Source organism: Spea bombifrons, chromosome 5 (assembly GCF_027358695.1).
Source record: "Spea bombifrons isolate aSpeBom1 chromosome 5, aSpeBom1.2.pri, whole genome shotgun sequence".
NCBI classification, from domain to species: Eukaryota; Metazoa; Chordata; class Amphibia; order Anura; family Pelobatidae; genus Spea; species Spea bombifrons.
In genome coordinates this window covers 86,986,525-87,008,036 of record NC_071091.1, presented here as the reverse complement: position 1 = coordinate 87,008,036, position 21,512 = coordinate 86,986,525, and the positions used below count along the sequence as shown (strand labels likewise).

The 21,512-nt window shown below is 40.0% G+C and overlaps 1 protein-coding gene across 1 annotated transcript; it reads left to right on the top strand.

Annotated features, from left to right (window-relative positions):
- Window positions 1–5,079: 5,079 nt before the first annotated feature.
- On the top strand, window positions 5,080–16,297 carry GGH (gamma-glutamyl hydrolase). Its single transcript, XM_053467230.1, has 9 exons — window positions 5,080–5,344; window positions 9,331–9,445; window positions 10,280–10,330; window positions 11,995–12,079; window positions 13,410–13,548; window positions 13,976–14,082; window positions 14,648–14,738; window positions 14,960–15,097; window positions 15,858–16,297. The coding sequence occupies exons 1-9, from the start codon at window positions 5,080–5,082 to the stop codon at window positions 15,974–15,976; spliced, it is 1,110 nt and encodes a 369-aa protein (XP_053323205.1). The 3' UTR covers window positions 15,977–16,297.
- Window positions 16,298–21,512: the final 5,215 nt, after the last annotated feature.

The following is a 21,512-nucleotide window of genomic DNA, read 5'->3' as shown; positions in this document are numbered from 1 at the left end:
TGTCTATACAATATCACTCATAACAAGTCCATCATTCTACAGTGAGAAAGATTATTTAAAAGTGAAAAACACTCAAGACAATTGCCAACATAAAGCCTCCTCTTTCAAAAAAACATGGCAAAAAGGCTTAGGTCTGCAAAGTTGCATCTGGACAAACCACAAGACTTCTGGAACAATATACTGTGGATAGACGAGACCAAAGTGGAGATGTGGAGATGTTTGGCCAAAATGCACAGTGCCACATTTGGTAAAGACCCAACACAGCATATCCTCACAAACACTTCATACCAACTGTCAAGCACGGTGGTGTAGAGGTGATGATTTGGGTTTTTTTCCAGCCACAGGACCTGGAAACCTAGCAGTCATTAAGTCGACCATGAACTCCGCTGTATACCAAAGTATTCTAGAGTCAAATGTGAAGCCATCTGTCCAACAGCTAAAGCTTGGCCAAAATTGGGTGCAACAGGACAACAATCCCGTGCACACTAGCAAATCTACAACAGAATGGCTGGCTGAATAAGAAAAGAATCAAGGTGCTGCAATGGCCCAGCCAAAGGCCGGACTTCAACCCCATTGAAATGCTGCGGCGGGACCTTAAGAGAGTACGCACTATTATTTAATAACTTGTAGAACCACCTTTAACAGCAATACCTTAAAGTAATCATTTTCTGTATGGCTTTATCAGTCTCTCACATTGTTTTGGGGGAATTTTGGCCTACTACTCTTATTGTTGCTTCAGTTCAATGAGGTTTATGGGCATTTGTTAATGCACAGCTATCTTTAGGTCCCTCCACAGCATTTCAATCGGGTTGAGGTATGGACTAATTTTTTAAATTAGTTTTTTGGTAGTTTCTAGTGTGACCCCAAAACGTTATTCACTGCTACCGCAAAGTAACACTTAAGGTTTTAAAAATAACTAAGGAGGCTTCAGTGACCCCGGCAATACTCAAACTCTGGTGTGATCATGCCCCCCATGTTATTTCAAATGTACAGGTATAGTATAAAGTACTGATAGCTAGATGATCCACTGTTATTTCTTAGGCCTTGTTTAACCTATTTTTCCTATCATTCTGAAGGTCACACTGTCAGTACTAAGAACATCTTCATGTAATGATTCTACTATAGAAACACCATATTTCTCAAATCATGTAAGATTTTTATGGCACCCAGGACAGGACATCTGGCATCCTCTGAAGATGCCCTGCTTGGGTACTCCTTGTGTTCCACTGATGGGCGTAGGAACCGGGGGGGGGACAAGGGGGACAGATCCCCCCCAGCAACTCATGCGGTAGGAACCCCCCAATAGAAACGCCGCAGGAGGAGAGAGAGGGGGGCCGAGCGGTCGTTTTCAGCAACCGATCGGCGTCCTTCTGTCTCCTCTGCTCCCTGCCGCCACCTGCCTCAACGCTGCCCCGACTGCAGTGGTGGGAGCGTGAGGCGTCTGTCTCGGTGCCGAGGCTTTACGCAGTGAAGCTGCGCGTATCGCAGCAGAGCAGCGAGACAGAGGCCTCACGCTCCCACCACAGGACTGCAGGGTAAGTGAACTACAAAGGGGGGCAGGGAGAGGGTAGCTAGTGAGAAGGGGGGGTAGGGAAAGGGTAGCTAGTGAGAAGGGGGGTAGGGAGAGGGTAGCTAGTGAGAAGGGGGGTACGGAGAGGGTAGCTAGTGAGAAGAAGGGGGGGTAGGGAGAGGGTAGCTAGTGAGAAGGGGGGGTAGGGAGAAGGTAGCTAGTGAGAAGGGGGGGTAGGGAAAGGGTAGCTAGTGAGAAGGGGGGTAGGGAGAGGGTAGCTAGTGAGAAGGGGGGTACGGAGAGGGTAGCTAGTGAGAAGGGGGGGTAGGGAGAGGGTAGCTAGTGAGAAGGGGGGCAGGGAGAGGGTAGCTAGTGAGAAGGGGGGTAGGGAAAGGGTAGCTAGTGAGAAGGGGGGTAGGGAGAGGTAGATAGTGTGAGAAGGGAGGGTAGGGAGAGGGTAGCTAGTGAGAAGGGGGGGTAGGGAGAAGGTAGCTAGTGAGAAGAAGGGGGTAGGGAGAGGGTAGCTAGTGAGAAGGGGGTAGGGAGAGGGTAGCTAGTGAGAAGAAAGGGGGTAGGGAGAGGGTAGCTAGTGAGAAGGGGGGATAGGGAGAGGGTAGCTAGTGAGAAGGGAGGGTAGGGAGAGGGTAGCTAGTGAGAAGGGAGGGTAGGGAGAGGGTAGCTAGTGAGAAGGGAGGGTAGGGAGAGGGTAGCTAGTGAGAAGGGAGTGTAGGGAGAGGTAGATAGTGTGAGAAGGGAGGGTAGGGAGAGGTAGATAGTGTGAGAAGGGAGGGTAGGGATGGGGTAGATAGTGTGAGAAGAGAGGGTAGGGATGGGGTAGATAGTGTGAGAAGGGGTAGATAGTGTGAGAAGGGGTAGATAGTGTGAAAAGTGTGAGAAGGGGTAGATAGTGTGAGAACGGGGAGAGGGGGGTAGATAGTGTGAGAAGGGGGGTAGATAGTGTGAGAAGGGGGTAGGGAGAGGGTAGCTAGTGAGAAGAGGTTAGGGAGGGGTAGACAGTGTGAGAAGGGGGGTAGGGAGAGGGTAGCTAGTGAGAAGAGGTTAGGGAGAGGTAGATAGTGTGAGAAGGGAGGGTAGGGAGGGGGTAGATAGTGTGAGAAGGGGGAGAGGGGTAGATAGTGTGAGAAGGGGGGAGAACGTGGGGATCTGATGGGGAGAAAGTGGGGATCTGATGGGGAAAATGCTGCCCCTCCAGTTTTTTAGGGGTTCCTAAGCCCATGGTTCCACTGGTTTTATAATGGGGTCTGGCTAGATTTCCAGATAACATTTATGACAGGATCTGGCCTAAGAAAAATATATATTTTTTCTTATTCATGTACTTGTTAACCCTTAAAGAAAGGCATTTTATATAATTACATATACACACATATATTATAAAATATTAGGAATATATGTACCTGTATAATACACTGTTATAACTGTTTTAACTCAATTTTGTAGGATAAAATTAAGTACTTGTGTATGGTATGCACTCACTAGGTCACTGGCTTATAATCAATATGACAGATCAATGATTGGTGACTTGAAGAGTCATTCATCAGATAACTTATTGAGTTAAAGGCTGTTCAAAATAAAATAAATATTATAAAATAAAATTGTTACCGCTATCAGTTCCCTTGCAAGTGACAAATTTTGGCCACTGACATTGATTCTTTGTTACTCACCCCAATTCACAATTTCATGCACCGTATTTGCTCGATTATAAGACAAGGTTTTTTTCAGAGCCTGTATTATAATCGGGGTAGTCTTATAATCAGACCTCAAATAGAGGTCTGACTATGAGACTAAGATCCAGATCCCCCGCAGCGCTGCTGGGGACCTGGATCCTCCTGTCTGGTAACCTCCCCCCCAAACTTACCGGTGCTTCTGACTCCCCGGTGTGTTGTCCGGGAAGCGTGTAGACATCTACACGATTCGCGTAGGCAACTTCCGCTGCAGCCGTGGGTGCGGTTAGCAGCGGGGTTGTCTGCGTCCAGTCAAGCTCTACGAAGGTGCGATCCCTAGCCGTCCGTTCATACCACCTCTTCTGTCTGCCCTGAGCTCTCTGGAGATTCTCCTTTACTAGAGTCGTGTATCTCTGGAGCCTATCTTGGAGTCCCAATACATACGTTCCTTCGCAGTGTTCGAACCCTCCGGCCATATAACAGCTCGAAGGGGGAGAACCCTGTGGACTCCTGCGGGACTTCCCGGTAGGCAAACAAGAGATGAGGCTGGTGGCGCTCCCAGCACTTGTGCTCTGCGGCAAAGGTCCGAAGCATCTGCTTCAGAGTGCCATTAAATCTCTTGCATAACCCATTGGTTTGCGGATGGTACGGGGAGCTATAAAGGGGCTTAATACTGCGCAACTTCCAGAACTGTTGGGTTACCTCGGCAGTGAACTGCGAACAGCAGCTCCTGGGGATACCCCACCTGGGAGAATATTTGCAACAGCGCCTCCGCTATGGTTTCGGCTTGGATGTTGCTTAATGCTACAGCCTCAGGGTACCGGGTGGCATAGTCCGCCACGGTGAGTGTAAATTTCTTCCCCGTGCGGCTTTGCTTAGCTAACAGGCCAATAAGATCTACTGCAACCCGGCTGAAGGGTTCTTGCACTATGGGCAGGTGCCGTTATTTATCTTACAGATGATCCCCTCTCTTGCCTACCCGCTGGCAGATCTGGCAAGTGCGGCAGTAGTCCCTAATGTCCCCGGAGACTGGCGGTAACTGCCAGTAAGGATGACTTAGAAGAAATGTAGGGAGCATAGGCGATGATACTGGGGAGAAGTAGCGAATGAACAGGATGGTCGGCAGTGATGCAAAGAAATACAGACAAAGTGATAGTCCCTTCTGGAGGGGCCGATAGATCTAATGTGCTTACAAGGAGGAGAGAGACGGGCATGAAGAGCTGTCAGGGAGTGTTAAGGGGAAAGGTGCTGCTGAACACTGGGGGATAGGGAGTAAATAAAATAGACATGTAAGAGATAAAAAGAAAGGTAGGGGGTACGCCAAAGAAGGAAACAGAGAAGGAGGTTGCAGGTTATATAGAGAGAGAAAGAGAGTAATTAGGAAAAAGAGAGGCAAGAGGTATAAAGAAACCAGAGAGGGAAAAAGGGAGTGAGAAGGAAGGAAGAAAGTGAGTGTGGGAGAAACATAAGAAAGAAAGGGTAGAGGATGGAGAGAGGAAGGGAGAGAAGAGAGTTATACGTAGAGACAAAAGAGAGAGGGGAGCCAGCTGTTTCATTAACAAAACAAATTGGATTATATTTGTGAGGCAACATAAAGTCATCAGACTAGGCAGAATATGGATCATAAAATCAATAATACAGACATTTTGGGTTAAACTACCATACAAAAAAGGCTCCCGGTAATGGCCCAGCAAGGTGCAGTTGCCCCACGTCCCTTGGCCAAGCTCAGCCTAACCGTTTGCCGCCTCAGGTCGGCCTATGTAAAGCCAGCGGCTGTTATCTGTGCGAGCAGGGTGGGGGCCTGTGTGGCTGACACACTGCTAGGAGGAAGTGCTTTTTCCAGACTCCATTTCTCTTCCTCGGTTAGTGACATAGCAGGGCTCGCTGATGCAATGCGGACTTTTTGGTTGTGACTTCAGGAGGAGGAGGGGATGCCTCGTACCTCTCTGTCACACAGACGAGTCACCGCTCTCCGGCTGTTTCTCCCTCCACTGGCCGGCAGGATTAAGGAAGAAGCAGAGGTGTATTAGGCACTTAGCCGTCATGGGCTCGGCTGTGTTGCTGCTGCTCGGCGCTTTGCTGCTGTCTTCTAGGTCCCGGGCATCATTTCTATATGGCAGCGTCCACACTGCAAACCCCAGACCCATCATCGGTAAGAGACCCCGGGCATAATGGTAACAGTCCCGCCAGGGACCCGCGATGGGAGGTGCTTGTGGCGTAGACTATGATCGCAGTATCTGCTGTCTGCCCTGTCATTTACCACCTGTTTATAGATAAGATTCTGGGTGAAACTGAATGTCTGTATCGATATAGTCAAGGAAATGTGAACGATGTGTAAACAAACACACCCGGTGGAACACCTTCTCAAATATTAGCTGCATTGGTAAACAATGACTAGAGATCCTTCAAGAAGAATCTGCTTTTTAGTCACAGATAGACATTTTGTTTTCATTAGCACATATTACAAAAAGCTGTTGTAGTGGCTTTATTTATTTTTAAACTGTACTTGTTTTTGTCTTCAGCTTTAACAGCAGGAGAATTTTCCAACATGTCATATCCTGACATCAAGTTGGTGTCCTGACTAAATGATGTCATCACTTTCGCTGGGTGGCTTCCATATGTTTGTGTCATACACAACAGACATTAGGCCGAGGCCTTGTGACATCATATGTAGATAATTCAGCAACAGGGGCATGGGATTGAATGCTTTTATCCAATGAATGGATTGATTACCTGGAACAAAAGGGTGACAAGTTGTCTTCTATAACTTGGGATTCTTATTAAAAAATATACCATGCAGGAGGAAATGGTTCTGATTTAATATATCAATTAGTACAGCTTTTTCACAGTTTTGTTTTCCATATTTTAATAATGTAATAGAGTAGTTTTATTTTAACAATTAGAAAAAGGCCTGAATGTGAAGGAAAATAGGAAACATCTAGGATTCTTTATGAACACCTATGATTTCAGAGGATCAATAAGTAGAAGTAACACTATTACCCGCTTTACTTCATAATAGCTAAATGATTTTTTATATCACACTCCCAAAACCTAGACAATGTGGAATCTGGTCTTTTTCATGCCTTAACTGTTTTTCTGTTGTACCTTTTCTTTTATAAAGTAAAACTGTGTCGGTTGCATTTGGTAGAAAGGAAAATTTGGAAGACTTTGTCTAACAGAACTATTACTGGGTCGGCGGAGCTAGACCCAGATGGCAGATATGGTAAACTAGATGGGTAGGATGTGTACAGGTGTACACATGTTGGCAAGCTTCCAAGTTCCTCCCTCTCTTGGAGAACCAGTGATGACCTGCCCATACCATCACCGCAGAAACCTGTTAGACAGGCTTGGTTAATGGTGTGAGCAAAAAGTAGAGGCTTAGTAGCCCTGCATTTGTGACGCAGGTAACCGTGTCTATTAAAAAACCCATAACTGTTCCTTTAATAATCGTTTATGGAGAAAAGCTTTTAGTAGGACACTCAGTTGCCTGAAATTACTCAGTGGCAAGTAGATCATCTGTAAGACTGTGTTTTTGCTCATAGATGTAGAACCTGCAATCTAACTTCACAAAAATAATCCTTATCCCTTGGCAAGATGTGTTGAGCATATGTATAGAAATATGTGTTTCAGCAAAGGCATCCAGAATTTTTTTTCAAAGAACAGTGTTAAGAAACTACTACTTACACTGTTGTTTAGTCGATATTGGCACTTTTTCACTGCTTTTATTTGTCTTCTTGGATGGATACCTATTTTATCAGCGTCATACATGCCTCACGCGAGCACTGACTCACGGAGGCTGCTCATTTGTATATGCCTGCTACTTTATTTCTCTATAGTTTTGCACATCAATGCACATGTATGGTATGGCAAAATGTTTGCTTCACATGTTCACTTGCACTTTTTCTTGTATGTGTGAAATGTATTTCTGGGAATTTTTGCGCTGGAAAATGCCACAGTAAACCTGGGTCCCAAAAGCCTCGGTAGTGCATGGGTGGGATGTGCAGTTTTGCTGACACCTCTCTTCAAAGACTTCAGTGGATTCAGAGGGTTTCCTTTAGGCCTCAGCTTCAGAGTAAGGAGTGCTACCTCAGAACAAGAAGATTGGGGGTCTGGTTTTCGCTGTGGACCTACCACTTTAAAGCAACTTTCACTGACCTTCACATGACTAGATACCACATGACTGACAACAATAGCAGCTTTAAGGCCTACAAATAAAAGAGCTTTATTAGATGGAAATGAGTATTCTTTTATGCTAAACTACATTACTGTTTATAATGTTAAAATAAAAAAAAACACATTTGTTTTTCTATAGATATTCCCTTTTTTTGATTTGGAGGGCATAACAGATGCTGGACCCCCATTTAAGGAAAAATATGGGGACTGCATTTTTATATTAACTTGCAGAAGTTAAGTTGTAATATTTTGTATATTCACCCTTGTGTTTGCATTTCTGTGTGTATTAAGAATGACTCACTCTCTGGTCTACATTTAGGTGTTCCTTCCCTAATCCCTTCACATTTGTTGTGTATTTGCAGTTGATAAATCTGGTGCTAATGTTGTATGCATGATCCCATGCAATTATATAAACTACGCCCAATCCCAATAAAGAGGGTTCTATTGCATTCTGACTGGTGTGTCATGTCATGAATGATGGTACGGTACTTTGGGAGACTCTTTGTCCGTGGAGGTGCACCTTTACTCTGAGAACCAGACTGACTACCCATCTTGTAGCTGGCTTCCTCCACGTGAAAATCAGCAGTAACGGCTGGGAAGTCCCGCTAGGTCCCCTGGTTCCTTCTACACTAGCGGCAGCTGTGAGATCTGATACTCGTCCCAAACGGTCCAAACCACGACCAACAGAGTCCCGATGGACCCCCAGTATCCCCATTAATGTTACCGAATAGACGATGGACTCACCCTGAAACAGTTAAGACAACAAGACAGTAACACCACTAGGGTTGGCGCACTCAAGATGGTGGACGCTGTTTTCAAAGAAGAGTCCCATCTACTTCAGCAGATTGAATTACTGTGGTGTAGGACAGGAGAACCCCCACGAAAGTGAGAAGTAGTTGGATGTGGGATGCCAGAACCTCATTCAGAGATGCAGTCTGTGATGCCGAGATGTGGGACGCCAGATCCTCATAACCAGTGGCCAATGGTAGTAAAGGGATGTGGGGCGCCAGAGCCTCATGCCCAGCAGCAGTCAGAAGTGCCAGGCTTCAGGGCACCAGAGCCTCATGCCCAGCAGCAATCAGAAGTGCCGGGATGCGTGATGTCAGAACTTTATACACAGAGGCAATCTAAGATGCCAGGATGCAGGGTGTCTACCTTTGCTCATGAACCATACTGAACAATAGATGAGCTAGTTTCCTTAGTTATAGCAGAGCTGGCCCTTTAGTGTCCTGTCCCTGATTTATTCTCAGAATCAATTTGTCCTCAGTAAATACACATTTTTGTAGTTGGAGTGGACTTAAAACAGTGGTTTGTTGATTAATGGGTGGAATAGGCACAAGTCAGTGGCTGTTAAGATCGTGCTACTTTGCTTCCCCTAGTGCCTTTATAGTAATATATCAATACAATTCTTATTCTGTATTATTGACAATAGAGCCCTATTTATTGTGTGCCAACCATGCAACCTACTGAAAAAGTGGACGCATTATGATTTATTAAAATAAAATAGTTGAAGATAAGCGTTATGCTTGTTTTTTTTTTTTTTTCTAAAATAGTATCTCTACAACAGGTCACAAAGTTTACAGTCTTTATGCACTGCAAACAAATACCCTCTCCATAGCTATAAATTAGCTGCAGTAATTATGTGGTAACTCACTAGTAAAATGTTTATCTTTCAAGGACTTGGCATAAGAAGTGACTTTGTATTGCTGGAAAAAGTTTGAACAAACAGTTTGGCACTGAGAATTGATTATTTTTTTGTGTAAATAAAAGAGAATTTTCTCAAGCATGAGATGTTATGTAGTTCAGTAAGTCATGAACTGGCATTGGTTCTAGGTGCTCTCATCACAGACAGTAGTATTTCAAAAACATCCATAAAAGTTACGTATAAAACGAAATGATTATTATATTCTGTTAATGGCAAAAAGCGTATATTTTTCTGAGGCTAATTCTCCATTTCCATTACAGGGATATTAGCACAAGAGACCCACTTTGAAGAGTTACAATCCTATGGAAAATCATACATTGCTGCTTCTTATGTGAAGACACTAGAATCTGCAGGAGCAAGAGTAATTCCCATAAAGTAAGGGTGCGCTTCAAGTCATTCTAGACAAAAAATATTTACATTACTCACCGGAAAACTCGGATGCACATTCTGAAAGTGTTATACTCTTACATTCAGACTTTATCACAGCACTTCCTTGCAGTAGTCATGTTAATTGTCAGCCAATTTGTATGTAAAGGATTTTAGGACAGGGCACCAAAGTGCTAAATATCTCAAAGCATAGAAATTGACAGCAGATAAGAAGCATTTGGCCCATCTAGTGTGCATGTTTTTCAGGATAGCTTTATACCTACCTCACACATGTTGAAATCCACTCGCTGTGTTAGCATACCTGGGTTTTCCCAGATCTACAAAGTTCCCAGATAGATGTATTAGCCTCTACAACTTCTGATGGGAAGTTTTGATATTTTGTTACCTATACAGATTCAATGTTACTTTGCCATTTCTTTCATTCATCACATTGCTTATTATTACTATGATGGATCTGTTTTTTGAGAGTAGTTGTTTTAGTTATATAGAAATTGTTCTTACTATTCTGCTGTGACAATAAGCATAGTGGTTTAGTGAACAGGCTATCATCTTTATCAACAATGAAAATCTGTCTTAAACAGAAAGCACATTTTATTCTTTTATTTTCCATGTTTTTGTCGGGCTGAGTGCACTTAGTATTTTTATTAAAAGTTGAAGAATGAAGATATTTATTCTCATCAGAATTGAGAGAACACAATACTTGCTTTATTTTATGGTGTGTGGTAAGTCCACTTGAAGTGGGGTGTAGCACTGAATAATTATATTGCATGTGTGTGTGTGTGTGGAACTACCTATTTATATTTTACCATTATCTTTTTAAAGGCTTAATCTTCCTGAGGAAGAGTATGTGGAGATATTCAATTCCATTAATGGGTATGTATTGAAATCCATTTTCACTTGATTGCAGATAGATTTATTTAATTTTGCTTTGTGAAGTCTTCCAGAATTACATTGCTATTTTTCCAGAATGTCTTGAAATACTTGCCGTTGGAGAGGGATGAATGAGTACCCGTGTATTTTATCGACTCAAATTACTTCTAGTTTACCTTGTAATAAAGAATACATTCACATTGTGCATACCCTATTATCTTGTAATTCTTCTAGACAGATGTTGTCCCTTCAGAATAGCTTCTTTTCTGCAATTGGCAAGTATGACATAAATTTGTTTATATTTTCTATGGTCATTCCTACTTGCCAGACAAGGCAAGTGAGCTTTTTACTTAGCTAGCACTATGCAGATGTACAGTAAATTATATTGTGATCAGTTGTGTACAGTAAATTATATTTAGTCAGAGGTTGAATAATAGAAACTCAGGGGACCCGGATCCTCCACTCTGGCAACTGGTGGGGGTCTTTGCAATGCGCGCAGACAACCCCCGCTGCTGCCGGCACTTCTGCCAGGGCTTCTATGGAGCGCCGGCATCACATGAGCTTCCAGTTCTCATTCATAGAAGCCCCGGCGGAAGTGCCGGCAGCAGCGTAGGATGTCTGTGCGTATTGTGCAGACCTTCACCGGCTGCCCCAGTACACACCAAGGAATCTGAAGCACGGGGAGAAGTCTTGGGAAGCACTGGTAAGACTGGCATATGGGGGTATAAGGGCTTTCTGGAGGCAGAGGGGCCTATAGGGGGTATAAGGCATTTCTGGGGGCAGAGTGGCATATAAGGGGGTATATGGCATATCTGGGGAGCAGATGTGCATAGCGGGGGGCAGGTTGGCAAATAGGATATAAAAAACAAAAAAGCATTTTTCTCAATCATAGTTTTTATTAAATATGAAAAAATAGTTTACATGTGAATTAATATTTACTAGTAAAACTTTTTTCTTATAGGGTAGTCTTATATTCAGGCTTTTTTCATAAATCAATATTGAAATTTTGGGGGTCGTCTTATAAGCAAGCAAATATGGTAATTTAGCAAAGCATGAATTTCCAGGATAGCTAAACATTTCAACTTCACTATGCCTTATGAACACCAAGACTCGTGTGAGCTTCTCCAGTTTCGAAGAGCTTGGTTGGTTTTGTATACTATACATGTACTGTTGAGATTTTACATGTTCAGTTTATTAACCAGTGTTGGTCCTTCTTAATGAATAGTGAAGGAGCTGAGTGGTTAACACACTTGCAAAATTACTGAATGGCCTTCATGAAGTCCAAATCTGAATTGATTTATGACTTCATCTCAGATAGTCCTGCTTTGTGGTTTTTATCACACATAAATAGTTTCAAGTCATATTTTAATGATGTCCAGTAAATCCCACAATGGATCTGCACGTTTTTCTCTGTATTGATTAAGGAGTTTTTGTGTTTCTGTTGTTATGTAGTCACAGCTCCTTGGCAACATTGTCATCCTAAAGTTATGGTTCGCAACATTTCTTTATATTCAAAAATGTTTAGAAATTGTGGTTTCAGTTGTTTTGGATAATTGTTTTCTGTCTCCATTCTGTCTAGTGCATCATTGCAGTTTTTCTTCAAGTTGTATACCTTCTTTGAAAATGTGTTCTAAATGCTTTGCTCACATCGGACTTGTTACTTTCAGAATTCTTCTCCCAGGTGGTGGCGTTGACCTTATACACTCCGAATATGCTAAAGTGGCCAAAATATTTTATGACTTGGCGCTAAAGGTAACACGTTGTTCAAAATCAGTATCTATGTGTACTATAGAATTGACCACAAGTGAAACATTCAATTTTCTTCTTTTAAATTTCACCAAAGAACAATATAAACTTAAAAACTCTGAGCCAAATTTCTCAATCTCGCTATTATCAGGTTTAAGTCTCTATTTAGTACATGAAAATGAAACTAGACATTTTGTTTTTTGTCGTATTTTAACTAGCCTTCCCCCATGTGAGCTAGATTTGTACATGTTACTATTTTATTAAGGCTAGGTTTCCACTTGGGTTTTTGTCCGGCGTTTTTTTCTTGATGAAAAACGCCAGGAAAACTGCCAAGAAAACTGCCACTGCATTTACCTGCGTTTTGGCGTTTTTTCTGCAGTTTTTTCTGGCGTTTTAGCCTTTCTGTGGAAATTGCTTTTTTTGACCTTAGGCAGTTTTTCCAGCCTTTACAAGTTAGAAGTTTCACCCAGCTAAAAGGGATTAGGATAAATGGCAAGTATCTGCCCTCTCCTGATGTCATTTACTTGGTAGACCCTTTTGTCTCTTTTCTGTGGTTTGTAAGGCATGCTTTATTTCGAATGTCTGCTCCTCTGGGAAGATTGGCCCCAAATGATGGTGCAAATTGTTTGCTGTTGCTTTTGGCACGCAGGATCCAGTCGCGTATCTTTGTTTGTAATGGCATGTTTGTTCCAAATGGTGTAAAATTCAATATGAACCAGTCCAGGACTTGTGTGAAACTGTTTGTTTTCAGCCTATTTCTCGTAGGACACACAGATACTGGGTCCATCCTCTGCATTGTAACTGTGGAAAAAACGCCATAAAAAACGCCAAGGCAATAAACCCACATGGCTTTTTCATGGCGTTTTTTCTCTCCCATAGACTTCTATTGGAGAAAAAAAGCCAAGATTTCTTGCAAAAAACGCCAGAGTGTCAACATGCTGCAATTTTTGAAAAACTGCCACAGAGCCCAAAAAAGCAGAAAAACGCCAAAGAGGACTGAAAAAACGCCAAACAGAAAAACGCCAAGTGGAAATTGCATTTTGCGATTTCCTATTGAAGAACAGCTAACATCTGGCTGCAGCCGTTTTTCACAAAAAAAACGCCAGGTGGCGCTATTGGCGTTTTTAAGTGGAAATCTAGCCTTAGTGTGATCCTAAATTATAGCACAAATTGCATAGTATTGTCCTTAAAGGTACTATCAGGTAATTGTTTTATTTACATATTCCTTTTGCATGGTATCATTTTCTTCCTCTCCGTGCTTGCCTCTACTGAAAGCAGGAAGCATACTTAAGCTCAAGTATGGTAGCACTTTAATATACTTTTTGTTTCCGTCTAGGCCAATGACAATGGTGACTATTTTCCTATCTGGGGCACGTGTCTAGGATTTGAAGAGCTAACATACCTTACAAGCGGAGAACTATTGCTGACTCTGACTAACACCGAAGATATCTCCTTGCCACTGAACTTTAGTCCAGGTAGATACTTATACCTCTTGTGTTTGTTTTATGATTCATGAAAAAGTGTGTACATGTGTGTGTACAAATTACATTTGGTGTGGTGGAAAGTGTTAAACTTCCTCATAACATTAATTAGGTATAGTTTGGGTTATAAGCTTGATATAATTCATCTTCACATATGTTCTGGGATTTGCAGGACTTTATGTTTACTAACTGTGACACAATTATTACCTGTACCTATATACAATAATTTATTTATATATATGTACATTACTGTTGTTTTTATATGCATTGATTTATATTATGATAAGTTAAGACTTAATACTTAGCACTTAAGACTAATACTTTTTATTTAAGCATGACTTCTAATGTGCATTAGTGTGTTTCACATCTAATTGTTTATTTTTTACCATATAATACACTTTTATTTCTTTATTGATTCTAGATGCATTAAAAAGCAAATTATTCAGCAATATTCCAACAGAATTATATAATGTTCTTTCCAAGAAACCTGTAACTGCCAACTTTCACCACTGGAGCCTTTCCATGAAGGTATATTTCATAAATCTATTTATCCTACTACATTGCACTTCGTTCAACTCAAGCACTTTACACCGTTAGTGAATTTGACACCTGTCACTAAGTAACTTTTACATATTGCACCTAGTATCCCTAATTCTTGTGCTAGATTTTAAAGTGCAGGCCAACCCTATATTGTACTAGTGATTTTCCAGTGCAGATGTTTGGAGACAGGTGGATGTATTTATAAAAATATGAAGTGCTTAACAAAGAGATGAATTTTCAGTTAGCTGTAACCAGGGTTCATTAACTATTACTGCCACATTTCACTTTCTGTTTTAATTTGAATTCATAGTAATCACTACTGGGGTTTTACACCTCTCTCTTAAACTCTGCCTAGAGGTATGCAAAGTAGTGTTTATTCAGTAAAGTAGTTGGCCGAAGAGTTGTAGTTTTAATTCATTGACTTCATTAAACATAACAACATTTGTCTTTCATGAAACAATGAGCTGGCCCTGAATAATGCATATTTCAGTCAATGAGCTGATTTTCTTGGAATCACCAGTAGTTTGACTATAGTAGTTTTTGTTCCCTGCAGAACTTTACAGCCAATGAGAGACTGAAGAAGTTCTATAATGTTTTGACAACAAACACAGATGGCGTTGTGGAATTTATTTCTACATTTGAAGGTATTTTTGGAAAAACCAATACCCCCAATATAATTATTATCGTTTATATTATACTTCAAAATGTGAAAAAACTTAAAGGAACAATTCCTGTCAGCATAAAATACACTGTTGTATAGAGTCATGCAGTAAGCCTAGTCTCCAGGCTTACTGTATGGTTGCCTCAGTGTCAGTTGTGAATACAATTTTTAATATGAAATTTTACTGCCTGATTTCTTTTTTAGCGTACCATTATCCAATCTATGGAGTCCAGTGGCATCCAGAAAAAAATCCATTTGAATGGAGGAAAACATCTGACATCTCGCACACAGCTGAGGCTGTGCATGTAGCGTTTTACATGGCTGACTTCTTTGTCAATGAAGGTTAGTAATACAATGGACTATATACAAACTTTTTTTTTTATTATTATTTTTGCTTTTCTTTTTTATTAATATTTAGCAATGTGAGTTAGAGAAAGAAGTCCAAAATTATATAGCAAGGATTTGTGATAAATGTGTAAATTAGTAAAATGTTTCAATTTGGAAACATGAAGAAACATTAACTACTGTACATAAGGAACCTTGGAAGCATAATTAAAACCAAATGAACAATACTTGTGTGGGCAACAGTTAAGAAGAAATACATTTAGCAAAACATGTTTACAGCAGATATGCTGTATACCTTACAGTTTTAAGACTTCAGTCTATATTCAGGTCAACAGAGTGCTTTAAAGTACCGGTAAACCATAAAAAACATTGAAACATTAATTTTGAAATTCAGAAAGCAGCTTGTACTTTTAACATTATAGGCTACTTTTCCCAGCTGAAACTGTCTGTGAAAGTTGCTGCTCTTAGTGGTTTTTAACCAGATTTAACTTGATTACTTACCTGAGAAATGAATGTGTTTTGTTCCATGTTTCTGTTCTGGAGACTAGCTTTGGCATGTTGATTGTATCTCGGTACACCTAATTCTTCTTGTATTAAAAATAGGTTTGGCTGTTTCCTCTGCAAAAACGTTGTTAATACTTGTTAAACAAAATTGTCTTTGTTAGGGTAAAGCAGGTTATGCAGTTGTTTACCTGTTTATTACACCTTTGGGACATTGTCATAAAATATTCATTCAAGTGTTTTAACTCTTTTACAGCGAGGAAAAGTTTACATACGTTTTCAAAAGAAGAACAGGAAAATGAAGCTTTAATCTACAATTATTTCCCAAAGTACACTGGAAATATATCTGTCTTTGAGCAAATGTATTTTTTCTGATGTTTTAAATGTGCTTTTAATATAGTAGTGCAAACAATGCTACGCCTTTGTTTTACATTTTTTATTATTGCTAAGTGTGAAAATAATTAAGATACTTTTTTGCTTTTCTGTGAAAGACCATTTATTCCAGTTAATAGCCAGGCTAAATTAAAAGCAGCATACAATTTAATGGCATGTATAATGACACCGAATGTAAACAAGTCAAAAGTTTATAGGGTACACCATGTTGAATGCTGTATATTTCCTGTGGATATTATTTATTCTCTATCTTCTAGTCACGCTTGCAAAACAATGCCAATAAATATTACTGTTTACTTCCTCGCTTGCAGACCCCTCTACAGTTTTCTGTCAAAAGTGTTGGCAATCAATCACGCAAATTTATTAAAAAATGTATATATATATTTATATATACTATGTATATGATTTAAATGTTTACATCTATAAAATTGGCGTATGTTTATTCATTTTGTTTATTTCTGCATAGTACACCTCTACCCTGAATGTTCTCTGGTAAAATATTTTGGTTTTACAGTAGTATAAAGTAAGTTTAAAACAGGGGCATACAAATTAAAAAATGTAACATGCAGTGAGTAAAGCGATCATTTTTACAAACAAAATTCTTTATACAAATGAAAAGAAGGTCTATTGGCCTTTGCTGCACAGCAATGTATGTACTGTCAAACCTTGCAGCATATCCAAGGACGCCCATACCATGCCTAAATTCTTATTAGTAGAACAATAAGCAGACTAGATTTGGACGTATTTGGAAGTAGTATGTTTGAGCAGAAGTAGAAAAACGTACTCCGTAACTATAGGAGTGAAGATCTAAGTGAATCTGTTGTGCTATGTGGGCAAACAACCATGTAGGCATTCAATGTTGTGCAATACCAGATGGATGTCTAGTTGGATATGACATGTAGAGTTGAATCAGAGAGGGTCTCCAGATTTAGGGGTCTACTCCTAAAATCAGGTTTTATGTATTGTTCTTTGTGTGTGTATTTATGTTTTTCTGCTTGCCAGAAGGGATGGGTCCACCATTATGTTTGACATATATTTAGATCATGGTTAAATGCCTATCCATTAAGATTCAAGGATTGATTTTGCCCTATAAACAGATAATTTATGATTTCCTTAGAAAAGAGGCTATTAACGTAGTCTTTTTAGGAAAGATTGATAATTTGGGATGGGGTGGAAGACATTTTCCTCTTGTCATTCAGGCCTGCTTGGTGGCTATTGTCTTCTCTAGCTCTATACAGTTAGAGATAAAATTCCAGGATAATGAGGGCAGATATGTCACAATAGTGCAGAGTGTAAATAACGTAATTTATACTTTAGTAAATGTCTACCTTACAATTTCATTTTTATCTAAATCTGGAAAGAGTTGAAAAGATTAGAGATGGTATCATTGCTATAGACTTTAACTGTTTCTCTAACCCAGTGTTGGATAAAAATTACCCAGTGGTATGGATAAATCTATTGTCAAACAGGCAAGACCTTTGAATAATATTAACATTTAATCTGTTTGACGTCTGGCACATATTTAACCTGTTGGACAGGGATTTTACTCATTTCTCCAGAGTCCATCAATCATACGCTAGGACTGATTTTGGATTACACTTTAATTAAACAGACAATAAAAATCCATATGAGTCATACTATCTGTGCCTTCGGCATCTATAATGTCTATGTTTACTAATACAAATGCTAGAATTGTGGGAAAGAATCTGTGCTCTGGTTCAACCTCAGAATCGTTACCAGACAGGGTTATCCCCTATCACCCCTTCTATATATCATATCAGTTAGCTTTAAATATAAGATACAGTATCCAGATTAAAGGATTTCCTCTTGAACATGAAGATTTAAAGTTGTGTTTTATATGCAGATCATATCCTGTTTAATCATGTTTCTTTAAGACTCCTCATGCGTGAAAGAACATACTACAGCAAAGTCTCCAAAATGTAATTCTAACAAAACTGTTGTACAATTTGAATAAACTATATAAGCAAGTGCAAAATGAAACAAATTCTATAATTTTAGTCATTCCATTAAAGACTTTAACTATTAAGCAATTACATTTTCTAGTAATATTAATAGAATTATGGAAATTAGGTTTTTTTAGCCCTAATCATACCAATAAACATATGAAAGAATGGAAATGGGGTAGCATAAACATCCTTAAATATTATGTTCTGCCCAAATGGACGTGTCTCCTTCAAATTTCATCTGGAAGGGAAAAAAAAAAAAAAAAATTTACTAGTTTTCATGGTTGAGATTGCAAGTTCGCGTAGGGAGGTACATGTTTCCCTCACATCAATAGACAGAAATACCTTAGAGACATAAGAGATCAGGGTCTTCTCTTGAGGCAACTTATTCCAATTTCATAAAAAAAAAAATAATGTATCTGCATAATTTGTTTTAATGATTGACTTAATAGAAAACAGTATTGAGGATAGTGTGCTAAATAACTGGAAGAATAGAGGTATCAAGTAGTTAAAAGATCTCTTGAAAAACCTTTGTATGAAATCCTCCTAACTAATGCAAGAATACTATAATCATACTGTCAAATTCAGAGATTTTATTTTAAATATCTCAGAGTGAAACATTTTCGGAGGAAACATACAACTATACAAACAAAATAGTGAGACAGCTTCACTTGAACGTACAGTATCTTTTGCCAGGAAAAAGTCTACAAAACAATTTTTAAATGTGCCTGTCTACAGTACACTAGCAATTGCCAAATGGGAAAAGATTTTAAAAGATACATGTTCCCATTGGAAACTTCATGAATAGTTCGCAACCTCTCTCTTGTAGAAACACATTTTAAACTAATGAGTAAATGGTAGTTAGTAACAACCAAGCTCAAGAATATGGCGGAGATGTGGTGAAGTTGTGAGAAGGTTAAGAAGCTCTGGGGTATTCCTTTGACCTGTTTCATAGCTACTAAGATTGTAATAGCTAGAGATTGGAAAATAAATCATCATTTTCCCCAACAACTTTTATGCAACCAATTATTTTTTAATACAAAATGTAAAAAGGGATGTCAGTCTAACAATTCTTACCTTTTTCCATGAGGACCACCAACTCAATCCAAATGATGAGGCCCGTGAAGGCTGACATTTTTTTCTTGGTTTGGTGGATCCCTTGTACATAGAAAATGTGCATCTCTTTACATGATTTGAGTACAGGATATACCTCATTTTTATTTTGTTTGGACTTGAGTTCTTTGGTGAGCACTGCAGCCTCTTTACTGCTTTTTGGCACTTTAACCTGGGTTGCGCTCACCATGTCACACAAGAATTTAGCTGGTTCAGGCATATAATGGGGGTAACACATTTAGTTTTTATTTAATGTAGTGACGTATTAATTTAGTTTAACAGCAGAGCCACCTAGTGGAAAAAAGTGGTAACTGTACCACATATATAATTTGCATGTATTTTATACTGACAGATACCAAAACAACAAAAATTTGCATACTTAATGCATCAAGGAGGTTTTAATATAGACAGGTTTATGTCCTAATGTTTTGCTAGTAATGATTTATAATGGAGTTATTGCCAAAGCATTACCCTAATCTTTTCTGGTTTGTCTGTTCATTTTTTCAGTTTTCAAACCTTTTTGTGGGATTGAGGAAAATTCAGTCAACAACTTTCACTTTAAGAAGGATCAATTTATTATGTGAATGCGAACCATTGCAAGAAGGAAAACATTAGTACCATATGCAATCACAGTAATTAATATAAATTCATACATACCTGAGAAAGGTAGAATGTAGTATTCTTAGAAATCCATATAACGTTCCCAGTGGGGACAAATATTTAGAAAAGATATTGGGGGGACAAAAAACAGGGAAACAAGCTTGCATACCTTGACAATATACTTGGCCCAGATTTCTCATGTCTTCCTGAGGAGAGTGCTTTCCAGAGGCGGCAAGAGTAAGGAGTACTGGTTCCAGTTTAACTATCATCTGTCCACTTACGAAGAGTCCACTGGGGATGAGGCCACTGCAGCTACATTTCCAATCAAACTTGTTTCCAAGAGAGGCCTAAGAATTTACAGCGATACCTCACAGGTGTTGGATAAGATGGCTGCATAGAGGAGAGATATGTTTCACAACTTGTCTTAACAATTGCAATTAAGCTAGACAAGAGGGCATCAAAGTTAACCCTATAAAATCAGTATGGAGAGAGGCAGGTTAGACATATCAGGTGAAAACAAGAGGTTAAAGCAGGGGATGGTGGATTAGATGCAATATGTTTTTACATATATTTTAAATACTACACATAAAAAAACCCTCCAGACTGTAAAGTACCTTTTGCATGAGATATATCACTAAGCACACTTTATCACTACCAAATGTTTTCACTATTGGTCTTTTTGTGTGGTTGAGGGAAACAGCAGTGCTGCTGGTGTGTGGCCGCTGAATCAGTAGCAAAAAGGGGGAGATCATAATCCACAATTTAAACTGGTACCAGCAATACAAAAGTTTAAAATCATTTTTTACTATTTTTTTTATTTTATTTCAACCTATTTATGGTTAGTGTAAAATAAAAAAGTGTCTCCACAATCTGACACAGCAGCAGTAGGGTACGTAATGGGGGGCGGTCTGCCCTGGGTGCTGCTCATCAGGGGGGTGCCACCATGCTGGCACCCCTCCAGAGACGGACAGTAATGTCTGCCGCTAGAGGAGCAGACTCGGTGAATCTAGGGAGCGGGAGGTCTGTTAATGCAGATCCTGCTTCCTTGCGATGCATGTAGCAACTGACAGAAGAAGAGCCAAGAGGAAGAACGAAGAGAAGGAGGAGGAAAAGGAGCTGTACCGGGAAAAGGTAGGAAAACATTCAGTGAGAGTGAATTAGTAAATGTGGATTAGTAAATATGGATTAGTAAATGTGTGAGAGTGATGGGTGTTATGCTGGACCCTGTACCATTGCCATTCTTGTTCATTATATAATTATGGGAGTTATGCTCTAACGTACATCATAACTCCCATCACTATATACTATGCCAGACATTACATGAATATGAGTATGAGTATACGAATGAGTGAATTAATGTTTATGAATGAATGTTTGTGTATGAGTGTGCGTGATAGCACACTCATAAGTGTGGGGGGATAGCATGACATAGGGAGGCTGTAATCACACTCCTATCATGCCCAGATTCCAGCATGTACTGGCAATTATGCCGCACAGTTGTGCCACACCAGTGCGGGGAACTCTGATCTCTGACAGCCGGGGAAGGTCTGCGCGATGGACGCAGACAACCCCTGCTGCTAGTCACACCTCCTTCCGGCTGCAGCGTAAGTTGTCTACGCGAATCGCGTAAACATCTACACGCTGCCCCGGCTACACACCGGGGACTCAGAAACACCGGTAAGTAGGGCGGGGGGTCGAGACAGGAGGATCCAGGTCCCCTGCAGTTGCATCTCATAGTCAGACCTATTTGAGGTCTGATTATAAGACGACCCCGATTATAAGACGAGGGGTATTTTTCAGAGTATTTGCTCTGAAAAAAACCTCGTCTTATAATCGAGCAA